The sequence below is a fragment of the Zosterops lateralis genome (assembly GCF_965231275.1).
Source record: "Zosterops lateralis genome assembly, chromosome: 2".
Lineage (NCBI taxonomy): Eukaryota > Metazoa > Chordata > Aves > Passeriformes > Zosteropidae > Zosterops > Zosterops lateralis.
In genome coordinates, this window is record NC_139763.1 from 27,934,791 (window position 1) to 27,951,849 (window position 17,059).

Here is a 17,059-nt window from a genome sequence, read left to right on the forward strand (position 1 = left end):
ACGAAAGAAATATAGAGATATGAAAAAGCCTCCATCTGTCTACATGAGAAACATTTTTGTGCTTCAATCCATGTGCTTGTTTTCCTCCTTTTTTCAACTGTATTTTAAAAACCCAAAAAGTCTGTGATAGGAGATTATTTTTCCACTCTATTACTTACTGAAGCCATTGAATTAGAAGAACATGTAAGGTCATACATTGAAAGCTGTGAGCTTTAGCTTAGTCCACCAGCATGATAACCTCATTGTTTGCACATTTCATATATGTACTCTGATTATAATAAATAAATCATGGTAGTACTACCTAATAACCTAAGTAAATTATCAAATTTGAAGGCTAACTACAATGAATTATGCTTTTTCTTGTTCAGACAACATGAACTAAGCATTTTTTACCTGGTAGTTTATTTATTTAATTACTTATTTACTTATTTAATTGTATCTACCAGTTCTTGATAGGAAACCATAAGGACTGTAGGGAAGGATTTTTGGTCTGAGAGGAGAAATGTTTGAGTAATAGAGTCCCAGTCATCTCTTTTTTTTCTGTTCCCCAACTTTCTGCCTTGCATCTACAGGAAAGCAGCTGAGATGAGGAGTCTAGCATTTCTTGCTGTGGTTGCCACTGGGAAAATAGTCTTCCTTTTCCTGTCATCTCTACGTGTATATTCTTACCAGCTATTAACGAATATGCCCAAAAGACAAATATAGCTGTAATTAGCAACCCCCGCTAGTCATGATGAGACTTGCTGTGTGTTGCACACCTGATCCACAAAGACGCCGTCTGTGTTTTACACCTCCTCTCTGCAGACACCCACATGTCCCAAACAAAAACACAAATCAGGATCTCTGGAGGGCTTGGCAGACAAGCAGATGGAGATCCCAAATTCCTTAGGAGCGATACTGGAGTCCCAGCAAAAAGTACACCTCCAGCTCCTTCCTGCTCACTGCTTCATGCCATCCCACAGGAGAAAGTAATTTCCTTCAGCTGAAAGAGAATAATTCATTAAGAACTAATTTATTTTAATGGTTAGGGGCCATAATGTCTGGTCACTCTTTTTCCTGCTTCTTGGCAGAAACTGGCTGGTTGAATGTCTCTTCATAGGTGACATCTAGAAACAAAAGTGATGTTGGCTCTAGAAGACCTCTTGTTGTGTGAATGGGATTAATTAGTGACAGATAGCATGGTGCAGATAAAAATTACCATGCCTGAAAACTGACAGCAAGCCCAAGAGCAACCTGGCAGATCTTGGTAGGTACCTTCAGGTATCTCCCCAGCTGAGTAACTAACTACCTGTGGCCCTACTGCCAGAAACCTCCTTCATCTCCCTCCCCCCACTCCCATGTTCACTCTTGTGTTATAAAAAAAGTGATTTGAGTTTTAACACCAAAGGAGGAATAACCCTAACCAACCAAACAAATAAAACCAACAGAAATAACACAGCCAATTTATGGCAGTGTACTTGAATAGGAGGATGAATATCAAAATTTAACTTTTTTGATGTTGCAGTTTGTGGGAAGTCTTCCCTACAGTTCTAATCTAGCACTTTGAAATGGCTTTTTCCAGTTAAAAGAAGTATTTCCCATATGCTTGACATATTGCTGCATAAAATTAAGGAATGCAGGGGAAAAAATATGTTTACATACAAAACATACCCACATGCATATTTATATTAAGAAAGAGAAAAATATTTTATTTATTTATGTATAACTTTGACACTTTCAACCTTTTATGTAAATAAATGCTAAATGATTGTATTGAACATTAGTGGGCTATACTTCTTCGTTTCTATTTGTCAAATCTGGCTATGATTGCATGAAAGTGCCTCAAACAGTGAACATCTGGGTGGGTGGCTTGAAAGCAACTGAAGCGTGGTTTTGCTGTAACATATTCTCTTACTGTAAAGTTACAGATTCAAGATTTACTGGTGAAAGTTTTGGTTCTGAGCAGCCTCAGACCAGATTTATAATAAATGTGATAATTTAGCAGCATCAGTGGGGCCTTAATAACATTAATATCTAAGGTCTAACAAACTCTTTTCTAGTTAGGGTACAGTTTAACATACGTATGCATTAATACAATATACTTGGAACTTTTCCAGGCAACTGCACTGCCACAGACAAAGCCTTCCTCCAACTTCATTTTTGACACTTTATACAATGGAATTACTATTTTCCATCTCTTACCTTCAGAATTAGGACAATTTATCTCTGATTCTCTTTTGTTTCTAGGTTTCAAAGTGTAATTTCCTGCACAAACGAATATACTCATAACTCAGGCTGTCCACCCACCCACCCAGCTACCTGTCTCAGCTAGCCCAATTGCTGGAAGGAACATATAAAGCAAGTTCACAGCTTGATGCTGGAGTGATATCATCTTTACTTAATCTACTTAGTGTTTAAAAATGTAAATGTTAGCAGCTATCTCAAATACTAGAGCGCTGCTCTCATGTAAGTTGTATGCTCGAATGTAGCACAAAGCAGTAATTGTATTCTTCTGGGACGGTAAAAGTCTCCCAGTAGGTGAGACATGGAAAATTGAAAGAGTAGTCTACATCTGCTAGGACTAAAATGTTGCAACTGTATCTTAAACATTTTGCAATTTGAAGCTCTAAAACCCCCAGGGCATTATGTGCTATAACAATATAAGTAAATAGGTTGTATCAAGCTAAAAAAGCCCCAATTTGTGCCTCCTTTTCCTGTCTCTTTTTTCACCTTAGAAAGAAATCCAGTACTTGAACATGGAACATTAGCTCTCCTTCAGAATTAATCATTTTAAGAAACTGAATAAATTAGCATATGTGTTTGTAACATTGATTTCAGCCTTTCTTTTTCCCAACTGTTTTAATGGCTTTTTGGGTATAAGGTTTGGCTCCTTCTTTGGGTTTAACTTCTTAAATCTGCAGTTTGCTTATCAAGAACAAAAAGCAGCTGATGCTTCCCAAAGAAGGGAAAGCAGTTCTTGACTTTCTCAGTGTGTCCACGGGAGCCAGCAAGGAAGGTGCAGCCCTGGTGTTCTGACTGCCCACACTGCTTGCCATTGGTTCACTCTCTGGCTCTGCTTTGGCTGCTCCACACAGATCTTTACCAGACAAACCTGATGTGCTGTGGTCAAACACTAATTGGTGTGGACACAAGCCAGGCTACTGATCCCCAGCCCTCCTTCATTTAGTGGTCAAGACGCAGCCCTCCATTCCACACGGGAGGATTTCTCAGCAAGCCAAGAGGTGGCAGAATTCAGACTTGCTTCCTCATCTTTCACAGATTTTTGTAAATATGGCAAGACTGGATTCCCTCCTGCCATTATCTTCTCAAAGAGAGGAAAGAGATGTGTGGTAAAGGTGTGTGGTGTCTGTGTGTGTGCACGACTGCACGTGCACATCTCCCCCTCTCTTTGTTTAGACCTCTGGGCATTGCTCCCATGTAACCTTTGTTCTGCTTATGAGCCCTTCTGTTCTTATTTTGGCAACACACACAAATATTTACTCATGTTCATAAACAATCACCAATTCTATCTTTTCAGGTAAAATATCAAGAGAGCATGGCTCACCTGGGTGAACGTAAATGGACTCACGTGTTCCCTTTCCTGATGGTAGGTATTTCTGTGTGTACATGTCTCTCTAGCATGAAAGATAACAAGGTTCTCCTTGGGTTATTCATGTATTCATGACCACCTGTGAATTGTGGCAGAGCTACATATGGCATAGGGAGTGAACCTCAATGCAGTGATCATTTTCATTCCATGAAACACCTGAGAATGTGCTGTTTAAACTGTAGCTGCTATGGAGGAAAGGGAAGGACTCAGGATGGAGCACAGACAGAAGGTACTGGAGGAGCACATTAGCCTGGGTGTCACATGAAGCACAGCCCTATTGTAGTTGAGACCTGAGGCAGTGCATAATCTGTGGCTGTTATAGTTGTCTCTTGCAGTCACATTTAGAAAGGCTCATTAGAGCTGGGAGTGATGAGGGTGTGAACTCGGGCATTTGCATGCGCAGGAGAGCATGTGAGTTAACAGGTCAGGAACCACAGCCTTCAGTGTTTTAAGGAGTGGCAGCACCAACAAGCATGAATGTCAGTCTCTGAGAAACTCTTGGAAGTACCAGGTTGCTGAAACCTGCATCTGCTTTCATTTAAATAGTGTCACCACTTCTGCCTCTGAGCTTTAGGAGTGCTTCACACTGCAGTGCTGGCCCTGCTGCCTGTTGAGCCACGGCAGCTGTGCAAGGGGAGGGGGTGAGGCATGGAGGGCGATGGCAGTGGAAGTGACAGTGCTCTGGAATGCTCTCTGGTGACAGGTCTCCCTGGTATACTCTGCCAATGCCGAATACTCCAACTGCGGTGAGAACGAGTACTACAACCAGACCACGGGCATGTGCCATGACTGCCCCAAGTGCGAGCCGGGAGAAGAACCTTACATGGTAATTTCATCTTCTGCTGCCGCTGGGGGGAACATATCAAGCACCGAATGCAAAAACCCCAAATGCTTTGTTATATGGAAGTAATGGGTAGGAAAGGAAACAGAGAAGGTTATGGATGCCTAAACAGGAGCACTCACACCTCCAAGTGTGCCATGGGAGTGAGGAATCTTGCATGCACGCCAGCAATCCACGTCCCAGGAGCAGCCTGTTAAAAAGGATACTGTAAAAATTGAAAGGTAGAAGTTCCATGCACAGTCTCTGCCAGTCTGTTCTCATCTCAGTAGTTATTTAGAATCTGATGATGACATTCCAAAACAGAGTGATAAATTGGTCTGCTTGCTGGCCCCTCACACTGACAAGTTAATATTGCTCTCCCACTAAGATATTTTGGCACTAGAGGAACTTGGATATTTCTGCAGTATTTTAAATTATGGTTCCTAAGTTACCATTTGATTTACAGCAGATAATTGTTGCTTATTAAAAAAAATAAATTACTGAAATCCTGTTTGGTTTAAATGGGATAAACATCCTATTGCAAGCATTTCACACAGTTGGTAGTCCCAAACAAGTATGTTTGGGTAGAAACCAGTTTGGTTTAGTTTTATTTAATCTAAACGTAATGTTCAGCTGGGACATGTGAGTTCAGAGGTTACAAAATCTTACCCAAACATTGCCTTTTGGGCTGTTCCCTCTGGGTTCTCCTGTCCTGAAACTGCTGATAGCCCTGCTGCAGCTGTGTTTCTCTTGTAGGAGTCTTCTCTACTCTTCCATTTTTTGTTCACTTTCTATCCAAGCAACAGCTGAAATTCACTTCCACAATTTGCTGGACTATGATAGAAGTAGTGTGGGGGGCCACTTACAAGCAGTATGATGTTCCAGTTCCCCCTCTCCCTCTCCAGCACACAGCGTGCTGCATCCTTATATCCCTGCATGGTCTTTTTGGGATAGACACTAACAGGCCAACTCCTCTCCCTTTGTGCTGCAAAGCCAATGGGGCAAGCTGTGAACATTCTCTTTTGCTGGAAGTTGGTGTGCAGCACCAGACTGCTTTTGAGTGACTGTGTGTTGTTGCAGACATGTGGATATGGCACCAAAGATGAGGACTACGGCTGCATCCCCTGCCCTTCAGAGAAGTTTTCCAAAGGAGGTTACCAGATATGCAGACGGCACAAGGACTGCGAGGGGTTTTTTCGAGCCACAGTCATGACACCTGGGGACCAGGAGAACGATGCAGAGTGTGGTCCTTGTCTCCCAGGGTAAGGACTTATCCATGCACCGTTGCTTTACCCGAGGCACTGGGACATACTTTTCTAATGTCAAAATCTCTGACAGCCTCTCCATGTCAAAGCTGACTGTAGGTGCGATACTGGTAAATTATGCTTTTTCATCTCTGCTAAAACAGTGCATTTAAATGTTTCAAAGGCATTGGTGAGTTTAATAAACACAGAATCATAAAATAGCCTGGCCTGGAAGGGACCATAAAGAAGATGTTTTTAATCATACTGAATTCCCACTAAAGAAATAGCTGTTTGGAACAACTAGAAAACTTTTTCTCTTACTAGAAATGGAAAGGGATTAAGCACAGGTGTGCAGTGCCATTTTAAATACCCGAAGAAATCCAGCTTGGCCTCCAGCTGTAGCTTCAGAGGGCCACCTTCTAAGTCCTGCTTCCTACTTATGAGCTGCATGACAGCACCTTAAATACCCTGTAGGGTCTATGTTGGCACTACAGCATGTTTAGGGGCATAAAATATCTCCTCTCCAGATGTGAACAGCTGGCACATTCATCAGTAGTTGACAGTATTAACTAACATAGCTGTTCAGTAAGATTTACCAAGGCATTTTAGTCTCTGGGGTCCTTTCTACACAACAGAATGCAGCCTAAGGAGCTGTTAATGTAGTATGTGTAGTATTGTTCAGAGTCAAAACAAGTTTCAGGGCTAGCTGAAGGGGCTTAAAATAGGTGCTGTTTATTAACTCTGTAGTGGTCTCTTACACTCGGTATGATTCTGATAATAATAGTGAGAAGGAAATTACTACATTGGATATGTGTATCCTTGACAATATTACATCAGAAGGCCTGCAAACCCAAGCATATATTTGGACTCTTGATATCTTTCTGTAGGGTGAGTAAATACTCTAAAATACAACCTCACCTTACATACTTTTTCAGTTTCTGCCACTACTTCTCTTTGGTTTAGAGAGTAATTCCTTCTGACATTTGGCTTTTGTGCTGTTTGCTGATGCTGTATAACCCACACTCCCTTTAGCTCAGGAAGCCCTGTTAAAGAGGCCCTGCAAGCTTGCAGGTTTATTTTATCAGTGAGCCTGTGTGAAATTTTCACAGTTTACAAATAAAATGAAGGATGTGTCTAGCTGCCAGCCAAACAGACTGATGACATGACCTGAAAAAAGCTCCCTCTTGACTTCCCCTCATAGATCATAAAGGGCAAGAAACTTAAATAGTGGTCACAGTTGCTGTTTTGCAATTTTTGTAAGGACTAATGAGGTCACCCAGGTGGGAGCAGGGTGCTGGCTGAAAATAATCAGCTTGCACAGCTGGTGCTTGGGGAGAAATCTCAAAACATCGTGTTTGCACAGGTGTAGCCTGTAGCAGAAACTGGTCTGCCAGAATCTGGCTGTGTGCCGCTCCTCCTACAACGCTCAGGTCCTGGGATTGTTTGGCAAAGCCAGCAGTTGAGGAGAAACACCCTCTCTTACTCCAAGCTTGAATAGATGGAATTCTCAAGATAAACTAAATATGAGCTAAAACAAGCTCTGAAGTTGCCCTGACTCCTCGTGCTACTTAGAGTGCTCGGAGTTTGCTCCTGTGTGCTGGTGGGGGAAATGCAGAGCTTGTGTGTCAGAGCAGAGAGCTGGTGAGTAGCTGATTCTCCTTTTTGTCCCCTGTGCCACAGGGACAGCCAGGTACCAGGGTAAGTGGCAGCTGGCAGGGTGCTCCCTTGCCTGGGCAGTAAACCTCAGAGAGCCCCTGAGTGCATGTGAGGGATAAAAGCAAGGTTTCCATTTTCAGAGGACTGCTTCCATACCACACTGCAGACCTGCCTGAGGTAACAGCCCACATGCTGCTCTTTGCACTTAGGGACATCTCATCTCTTTGCTATTTTTCACTAGCTCAGTAAAGAAGCCTGAGGAAAAGATGAGCATATGGCACATTCTGTATGAATGTTTTCAGGCAAAATACCACTGAACTGGCAGTCTTTTCCAGTGGTTACAAGAGCCATCCTCTGTACTTTATCCTAAAATAAGTGCTGGATAATAATATATTTTTCCTTTTATTTTCTTTTTTTTTTTTTTTTTTTTTTTTTTTTTCCCACTAGTACTGATGACCAGTTTCAGGGAAGAAGACCTTTGGTACAAGAGGAGAGGTCATCCACTGCTTCTTTGTGTTCCCTCTCATATAAAATAACACTGTCACACTCACAAGAAGTGTGCAAGACAGGGAAGATTTTAAAGGCTTAGTTCCAAACCTGTGATCCTCAAAACCAAAGTCCAGTTGCCAGTGAACTCTAGAGGCACCTAGACTAACCTCCTGGGACACTCAGGCTTTCTGCTCCCCACCCCGAAATGCTTCCATCATGCCAAATAGGACAGGTTAAGAATGTGGAAATTAGGTGTGACTCAGACTATTTCCCTCAGTGGGATGATCCATTAGGTGTTCCTGGAGTGTCACTGAGGCCACAGCCAACTATGAGCAGCAATGGCTGGTCAGAGCAAAGGTCTCTCTAGCCTGGTCATCTTCATTCAGTAGTGGCCATGAGGAGTAAGAAAAAGTCAAGTATAAACAATACTTGACTTTTTAGTCAAGTCAAATAGGTGTCCCAGCACCTATTTGCAGCTTGAGGTAAGTCTCCAGCCGCCTCGCAAGATAGAATTTCAATGGAATCATTTTCTTTTTAAATGCAGTCAGAAATGCCTCTGCTACTGACACTTCCCCATTTCATGTGTTTGACCATGGCTACAGCAAATGCAGGATCAGTCCTCTGAGAGGTTTTAAGAGAAGGAGGGAATGCTCCTCTGTTTTCTGCATGAAAAGGTTTAGCCAGTGAATTTTTAATGAACCTAAGTCTCACCCTTGCCTTGCTGTTCTGGATAAGGCAGCAGATGCCTCCACCATGGATATTCCTCCTTGCTGTCTCTCTGCAGACTGTCCCCTGCTGAGAACAGCATCCACCCCTCTCCATCTCCTGCCCCAGTCCCAGGCTCCCTGTTCCTGTGGGAGCACAGGTCTAACCCAGATCCAAGTCCCTGAGTCTGGAATGACACCACCAAGGTTAGCCCAAGATAAGTCCCTATGGTGTTAAGCAAGAAAACAAGTCTATTTTTCAGTCTAGCCTCTATTCTTGGATTTTGCCTGTAGCCCCTCCAAACCTGAGCCTGGGAGGTGCCAAGGAAAGAAACACTAAATATCATAGTGGAAGAGCAATACTGTGAAAATTAATTTTGTCATTAGTGGGTCACCTCTCCATAGTTGGTGATATAAAGCTATCGCATGTTTCCAACATTGCCTTTAATATCTGGTGCATTGGAAAGTAACCAGAAACATAAATCTGTCACAAATAATTTGTGGGGGTGAGTTATTAATACTTAGCAATTGTAGCATTTCCTACTCATGTGAGTGAATTGTTGCCTGCCATGAGCATCCTCTTCAGTTTTCTTTACTTGTCTTCCACCATTCTGCATTGTAGTGAAAACCAAGAATTATTCCACCAGCTTGATTTAATTAAGTGTCAGAAGGATTGTTTGTCTTTCCTAAACCAACACAGCTATTAGACTGTGGATCCTAACTGTCCTGTATTTTTCTTCATAGATTTATGTGTATCTTTGGGTTTCAAATCTTCTGTTTTGTGGTTTGGCAGCCTTTTCCTGTGTATTTATTAACTGGTTTACAACCTAAAATTATGTTCGCCCATGAGAGAGGAAAGATGAAGTTTTGCTCCTGAGAGAATGGTAGAGTGGCACACGGGGCACAAGAGATATTTGAAGGAAGAAGTGAGGGTGATACTTTTAAAACCAGTAAGAAAGAAATGAGGAACCATGTGTAGTTCCCCTACTCTCTGAGTTTCCTCCGCTCCCTGTCTCCTCTTTGCATCTCTGTATATTCCATTTCCTAGAATTATATCCCTTTTTTGCTATTCATTAATACACCAACTGATTTTGATGGATTGTTTCAGCAGTGATTTCCTGACAATGCATGCATTTTCCAAAAAAACCCCCATACTTCATGTGCATAGGCAGGTACATAAGAGCGGGAAACAGATCCCCAGTTGCATAAAATGTTTGTAGTGTTGAGTTCCTGTCTACACAAAATAGATTATGAATTTATTCATCTCTTCATTAAAATATGTAGTGATTTACAAGTGATTTGTAAAGACATATCCGTAACATCAACAGTATGATGTTACATCAACATATGTATGATTCTGATGCAATTACTCATTAGAGTGCATGTGGATCCAACTTTTGAGTAGCCAATTATCTTATTTCAACACTAATTTTGTTAGCAGCCTAGAAGTTCAAATTATGAAAACCTTTCCTTCACACTGTAATTCCACTATCAAGGACTGATTTATAAACAATACAGCAAGGAAATAAAAAACCAAACCTGTAAAACCTAATCTGCCTTGTCCTGTGAGGGTGGTGTTTTCCTGTATTTTTATTATGATCTAGCTCAGATTTTGTTCTAAGATTACAGAGATTATTCTTAAAATGTTTGTGCGTGAAATTAGCCAACCATATCCAACTGGTGGTCTTGCTTGAAAGATTACTGGTTCAAAAAACTTCATTCTCTTATTTTGAAAAATCTTATTTCAGGGCATGCTGTAAACTGCAGCTTGAACTCAGCAGGGAGACTAATGTTGTTTTAGGCGATGTTACTGCTTCTTGTCATGTCTAGATGTTTGATTAATTGCATTTTAGGAGGAAAGGAAGAAGAGAAACATAGTCTCTATTTAGGCAATTTGAAAAAAAAAGAAAGAATAATCTTTGCCTCAAATTACTTATGAAAGTTTTTTTTTAAATGATTTTATCTCCGTATAATTGGTTGCTGCTGAACAATGTTCAGTCATATCATATTAATTTGCACTGTTTTGCCTCTTCTTGCCCTTCACTACAGTTACTACATGCTAGAAAACAGACCCCGGAACATCTACGGGATGGTTTGCTACTCGTGCCTGCTGGCGCCTCCCAACACCAAGGAATGTAAGTGTTCTGATGTTTCCATGCATTTCATCTGGTTTTGACTTAAAATCATCCGGAAGCTCAACATGAAATCTTTCAGTGATGATAATTATGTTCAAACAATAAACCCAGCTCCAGTTAAGCAATTTCTCCTTCCAGCTAGCCTTGCCAACAAAGGGAGGGAATGCTTCTCATTTGAGGAAAAATCAGAATCTTTGATTTTAGGATCTACTATTGCTCATTTGTTCTCCAGCTTTTATCTGTTAAGATATCCCATGCAGGACTTATTAGGGTGGCTTGACCAGTAGGTTCAGGAAATCCCATGTCTGTGTATTTTTTTTTAACTGAGTGAACTTCGTAGTTCGTTCACCTGTGAAGAAAACATGGCACAATTTGTAGATTTGTAATTTGTAGGAGTACAAGGGCATCACACCTTTTCATATCCTTTGGCTGCAAAGTGATTCAAGGGTTGACATTGATGCCTCGGGATCAGCACTGATAAAATAATTAGTTCTGTAGATTTCATTGACAAAAGGGTCTGTAGTTTGCTAATTGAAGAAATCGTGTATGAATGTGTGTGTGACACCCTAGAGGCACCGAGAGGTTCGTTTGCATACCATGTACATGCAATGGCTTATCCATCCTCATGCCGTGGGGAGGAGGGACAGCTCACACCAGCACTCCATTTTAATTAAGTCCATGAAACCCACCATTTGATTACAAGTATTCAAAAAGCAAGAAAGTGTCTCAAAATCCAAGTCTCAAACCAATAAGCTCAGGTAATTTGGTTCATGATAACTAAATCTCCAGACCCCATTTGGAATGGCAGTACCCCAATTCATAGGCCTTAATTTGTACTCCAGCTGGAAAATCAGCCTTGCTGCAGGAACCCCTTGAAATGCTCCTTGTTGCTGTGGAAGGCAGTGTAAAATCTGGTATTAACAGATGATCTTTTTCACGCATTTCACTGTCATTAGATTATACCAGTCAGAGCAAAAAAGAGGTGATGTGTTAGTGTTGAACAACTGTGGAATTTTTTAAAGTTCGCAAATTCCAAACTCATCTAAGTGCTGTGCTCCAAGCACATAACCTTAACAAGAAGATGAAGTTTCTGTCACATGAAGGATAATACCAGCTTTTTGGTAGAAATTGTTTCTTTGTGAAGAACAACCTCTGCTTATTAACTGGCTGTCAGGATGGAGAACTTAGTATGAAAACTTCAGGTGGCCATAGGAATCTTCTGTTCCTTTGTTGAGACTTCAGAATAGCAAATAACAGCATTCAGGAGCCTAAACCCCACACTACAGTGTTGCCTCTCCCCCAGAGCTCCTAATTCTTCAAACTCTCCTGCTGTAGCACACCACTGGAGAAAGGTGACCCAGCAGGTCACAAGGAAATGAGAATGGCAAATTACTTAAAAATAGGAAGCTTGGAGTAACAAGCTCTGAGTTTACAACTTTATACAGAAAAATGAGGGCAGATAAATCCTGTTTCAGGCCTTCATTAGGGCTGAGACAGGATAGGAGAACAGTGGTGCTCTCCTTAGCTGTAAACATTCCTTGCTGGGGAAGTGCCTGGACTATGTGTTACAGATGGCCAAGTCCAGGGGTATGTGCCCCTGCATGGAAACTTGCTCAGGCAATTTGTCTGATGACACATTTCATCTGGCAGAAAAGTATTTGGGTTTGATCAAAGGGTAAGCAAATATCTTTCAGCTCATATGCAGTCAATAAAACTTGAAATGGCCAAGGACAGAAGATAAACACCCCATGCCCTAACATCTGGAAATATTAGTATAAAAAGGACTGGAAGTGAGAAAGGAATTCCCTGATATGCCTGTGTCACCTTGTTGGGTCTTTTGCCCTCTCAAAGGACTTGAGACATAATTAGCACAAAATAACAAGGAAAAGAGGGGGAGGAAAGGGAGATCATTCACAGAGCCCAGAGGTTTAATTGAGGCAAACATGTCACCTGTTATAAACGCAAGGGCAAAATCCAGATTAATAAAGAAACAGTTTATTAATCAAACAATCCCAATCACCGACAAACAGAGAAAACCACAAAATAGGATATCTGCAGCGCCGCGCCGGGTGGATGAGGGGTCTGCACACCAAGGTACAGGTCACCCAAATCCACCCCGAACGATTCTCAGTTTGCTGTTTTATAGGGTTTTTTTGTCCTGAGGCAGTACAGGTGTCCAGGATGGACCAAATAGTCCAAATTTCTTCTAGATGGCCTTCTCAGATTTGCCGAGTCCCGTGGATCTGTTCCGGGAAGGTCTTTTTCTTATGCGAATTGAGCCAGCCAGTCTTATGTTGATTCTGGTGTGCATATTGTGCCAGGGAATTTTTCGTTGTTGGGAATTCTGCTTCACCGTTCAAGAAGGAATTCTCCTTGCATCGGACGGGATGTGATTCTTATCGGGGCTGACTAGCGTCTTTGTTTGGTCTGATGGTCCTTGTCCTGCTTTTTGTTTCACAGCTGGAGCCGCGGAGACTTGGCTAGGTACAGATTTCTACCTGCTAGGTTTTTACAGTTTATTAACACCATTATATTATACATTTGATTATTATTTTATTTACGAATTTTTATACCAGATTTATCACACACCTGTTTATGGTGCTGAAATTCTCACTGGTCTGAAGGATGGGAGCAAAGTTCTGCAGCCTGAGAGGAATAATAGGCTTCAGTGGCAGCTTGTGGGCAGTGGGCACACAGGGGGAAAGGGCTGTGCATACATGAGCATAACAACGTGTGTTGTCTGGCAGGAAAGCATTTTCTTACTGTGAAAAAGGTGAACATCACCATAAAGGCTACAGTTTGCCCCATCTTGTGCACTGTGAAACAGCTATGGAAGATTTCTGGCCTCTCAACATGCAGCTCCCTCAGTCTCTTGTGCAGGAGCTTCTGTGCTGAGCACAGAGGAGCACAGCGGGAAAGGCCAAAGGTGTGAGAATTTCAGCTGTGCTTGAGGCGGATCACGAGCTATCAATGCCCCTTGCGGCACTAAATGGGGATCTGATAGCTCTGTGATAAACAACAGCACTGCAAAAGGGAGGGGAGGCAAGTTTTCCATGTTAATCAAACCATTAAGGTAATGAACACCAAACCACTCTAAGATGTGGCTTCCCACAGTTAATGGTGCTGAATTTTCACCTCTGAAACTGGAGTCACTTCAGGCCTCTGACTATGCAGGGTGTTTTTGTTGTTTTCTTTTTCTTTTATCCAGTGTAAAAATATATGCAAAAGACAGAAGATTTAGCCATATATGGAGTTTCTCTGGCAGAGAGTACAGTTACTGCTGGAAGAGATTTTGTCTTTTAGCCGCTGAAACTGTCAATTAGTTTATGTACATTAACTCTCTCTTTCTCTTCAAACTTTGAAATTTGCCACTCCAATTCATAAATGTTGGAGGGAAACAAAATCAAATCCTGCTACAATAACTTTAGGAACAATTACTTTGAAGATGAATTTACACAATTACATCAAATATGCAAATCCTTTTCCACTCACAGATTATTGGTCTAGAGAACTTCAGCAACTGATTGCAGATTTTCTTTTTAATCTACTGTATATATTCATAAGTGTGCATGTGCATACAATACTTCATATTATCTTATTTCATCTTTTTTTGCTGGATTTATGTGTGCAAACAGATACAATAACCAACCTGTGTAAGTTTTTAGGTCTCACATCTGCCAGTGATAGCTTGAGAATTTTTTTTTTAAATGAAGAAAAATATTGATAAAGAAAAAATTATGTGGTCAGGCTATTTTTTAAATAATAGAGAGAAAATTACATCTAGAAATAAAAATGATCATTTTTTATTATTGTATCATTAGAACTTCAAAAAGAACTAAACAGATGAGGTGGAACAATTGACTAACAATTGATGGTTTTCTGTGATGAGGTGCAATCAGGAGGGCACATCCAAATCTGTGTACTGAAGAGTCAGAACTCAGCCCCCTTAATTGAAGGGCTTAACACAAACAAACTTAAACAAAGCCACTGTATTAGTTAAAATAATTATTTCAGATATTTTTATTTTAACTTTCCATTCTTTGTGGTATCACTAATTTCCATTCCTTGTCAGCTTTACCCTTTTGTAATACAATAAACATCAGGACCTTTTTTCCTTCTGTTTCAAATTATGCCTACAAACGAATAGACTTGTTATCTGAAACTAACAAACTTTTTTTTTTTTTTTTTTTTTTTTTTTTTTTTTTGAGTTGTTTGATCTCTGAACACCCATTTCCTCTTCACATGTGTACTGGGAGAAATGTTGAAGGCCATGCTTTATTATTCACTGGTGGTATGGCCTGATTCTCCTCCCCTAAGGATTTTTCCATATTAGGAAAGGAACCTAACCTTAGGATAAAATTGGCCAGCTTCAGCCATCAGCCTTCAAGGGGAGGGATCTGAGAAGAAAATGTGGGCTTTGCTGTCTTCAGCTGCTGGGAAAGCTGAGCTCAGGTATCCCTCAGGAGGTTATGTGGTCCTGGTGCAATTCTTCCCTATAAAACCACTCCAGTGACTTTGATGTTTTCACTGGTGCTGGAGCTGCAGCTCCCACAGTGAACACCACCCACCTGTGGGAGACACTGCAGGTCTCTGCAGGATTGCTCTGACTGGGCTCAGGAGCTGAAAAACCTGCAGAGCTGCAGCCTTGTACCACTATTCCAACAGGCTGGCCACCAGGACACTGGGGAAATGGGAGACCAGCTCCAGGCAGGTCTGTTCTCTTCCTTATCATGCTCTAAAGTCATGATAGCAAAGTTTAAATAGCAATTATCCCCTTCATGTTGCACAGAGAAAGGGGTGATAACAAAGAATTCCTGGAGAGAGGCTTAGTTCATGGAGTGTTTGTCTATGACTTCCTAGTGCTGAACAATGATTACAGCTCCCAGTAAGTCCTAAACAAAACTTCAACAGATGCAAATAAATTGTCAGACTAAGGCCATGTGACCTATGATCATCATCACTTCCCTGCCCTGGCAAAACAAAAGGAGAGAGAAATAAAATAGTTATAGACATTATAGAAAGCACAGGGGAAAAAAAAAAAAAAAAAGTGATGTGGTTACTTACAGAGAGATTAACCAGACTGAAAACAAAAGTTTGGGGGAACTATCCTGTCATCATTTTCAGAAGTTTAATTCTCAGGAATTGGTTTACTTCATGCTCTTCCTGGTGTAATAGCTACCTACACTAACTGAAGTATCTACCTGTGACTCCAGAAAATATCAGGGTAACTTATAGATTTCTGTAAAATAAAGAACACTCAGGCAATCCTCCATTGCCTAGGATATCTTTTGTTATCAGTGATTTGTGATATTTTCAGTTGGTTTATGTTTGGTTACTGAAGTCATATGTAGACACCTCAGAAAGCAGGTTGGCTTTGACAGCTGCTTTAGCTTCCAAGACTTTCCAAGTGCACAGACATTCCATTTGAAGTGTTGTTTCCCTAAGCTTGAAAGCAAACTTTTCATGTAGTACCTGAATACAGATTTACATTATTTAAAAGTTCTGACTCCTGCTTTCTACATATCTATGTCTTTATTTATGGCTAGGTTTAGTTAAAATCCAGCTTTAACTTTGTCAGCCGTAAACTGTCTACTTTTGAATTTCAACTCAATATAATTTATTTTTCATCCCATATTTCAGGGTGGTAGTCACTGATTTGCATGTGTGCTTTATCCTACTTCAGCCCATAAAAGAGTCTCAGTGATGGCACTCATACCTCATCTGTGCCATTCATAGCTGGACTATGACTGGGAGAGGAGGGATGCATCAGGACAAAGCAAGCTGCACTCAAGAGCAAGAAATAGATACACAGGGTTTTTTTAATAAACACCATTTTTTTTAAATGTGTCTTATTTATGATCACTGTGATAGTCTGTTGTGTACAGACTTTGGGGATTTTTATAATATGTTATTAAGTATTAAATAGACTCAAAAAATTTCTGTTGCTAGTTGTGAGCAGCAATCCTTTGAATGGACCAGTAAGCTGATACCCACAGCAACATATGTCAGGGGCACATATGGTCTCCTACTGCACCAGATTTTATTCACTCACAAACACTTACAAGGGGGCATGGTGGTGAAACCTCCTTTCCCTGTGCCCTCCCCCTTCTCCTCTCACAAGTCTGGTAGTTTTGTTCATCACTTCTCATTGTAAGTTCTGTTTCAAGGTACAAGAACAACTGGAGTAGTCTGTTACATAAAGCAGAAAGGTTCATTGAAACAACAACAACAACAAACATTTTATTGCCCAGCATTTGTTTCCTGAAAGAACAAAAGGCAGGTGCATGGTAATTTAAGTTAAAGCTGTCTTTTGAGTTAAAATCCCCAAATATTCAAAAGTGAATACAGATTCAATAGTTCTTTTAAACAAAAGGCATGGAGCATTTTTAAAATTGAAACTCTATTTAGACTCCAAGAAAGTT

The 17,059-nt window shown here is 40.9% G+C and overlaps 1 protein-coding gene across 1 annotated transcript in view; it reads left to right on the forward strand.

Annotated features, from left to right (window-relative positions):
- Nucleotides 1-17,059, forward strand: part of EDAR (ectodysplasin A receptor) — a gene marked incomplete at its 3' end in the record, with an annotated part of 60,773 nt that overhangs the window by 33,294 nt on the left and 10,420 nt on the right. The window contains exons 2-5 of the mRNA XM_083855841.1: nucleotides 3,518-3,586; nucleotides 4,293-4,415; nucleotides 5,490-5,671; nucleotides 10,552-10,637. Of these exons, the coding sequence (XP_083711967.1) occupies nucleotides 3,518-3,586; nucleotides 4,293-4,415; nucleotides 5,490-5,671; nucleotides 10,552-10,637 (460 nt within the window). The remainder of the gene's footprint in view (nucleotides 1-3,517; nucleotides 3,587-4,292; nucleotides 4,416-5,489; nucleotides 5,672-10,551; nucleotides 10,638-17,059) is intronic.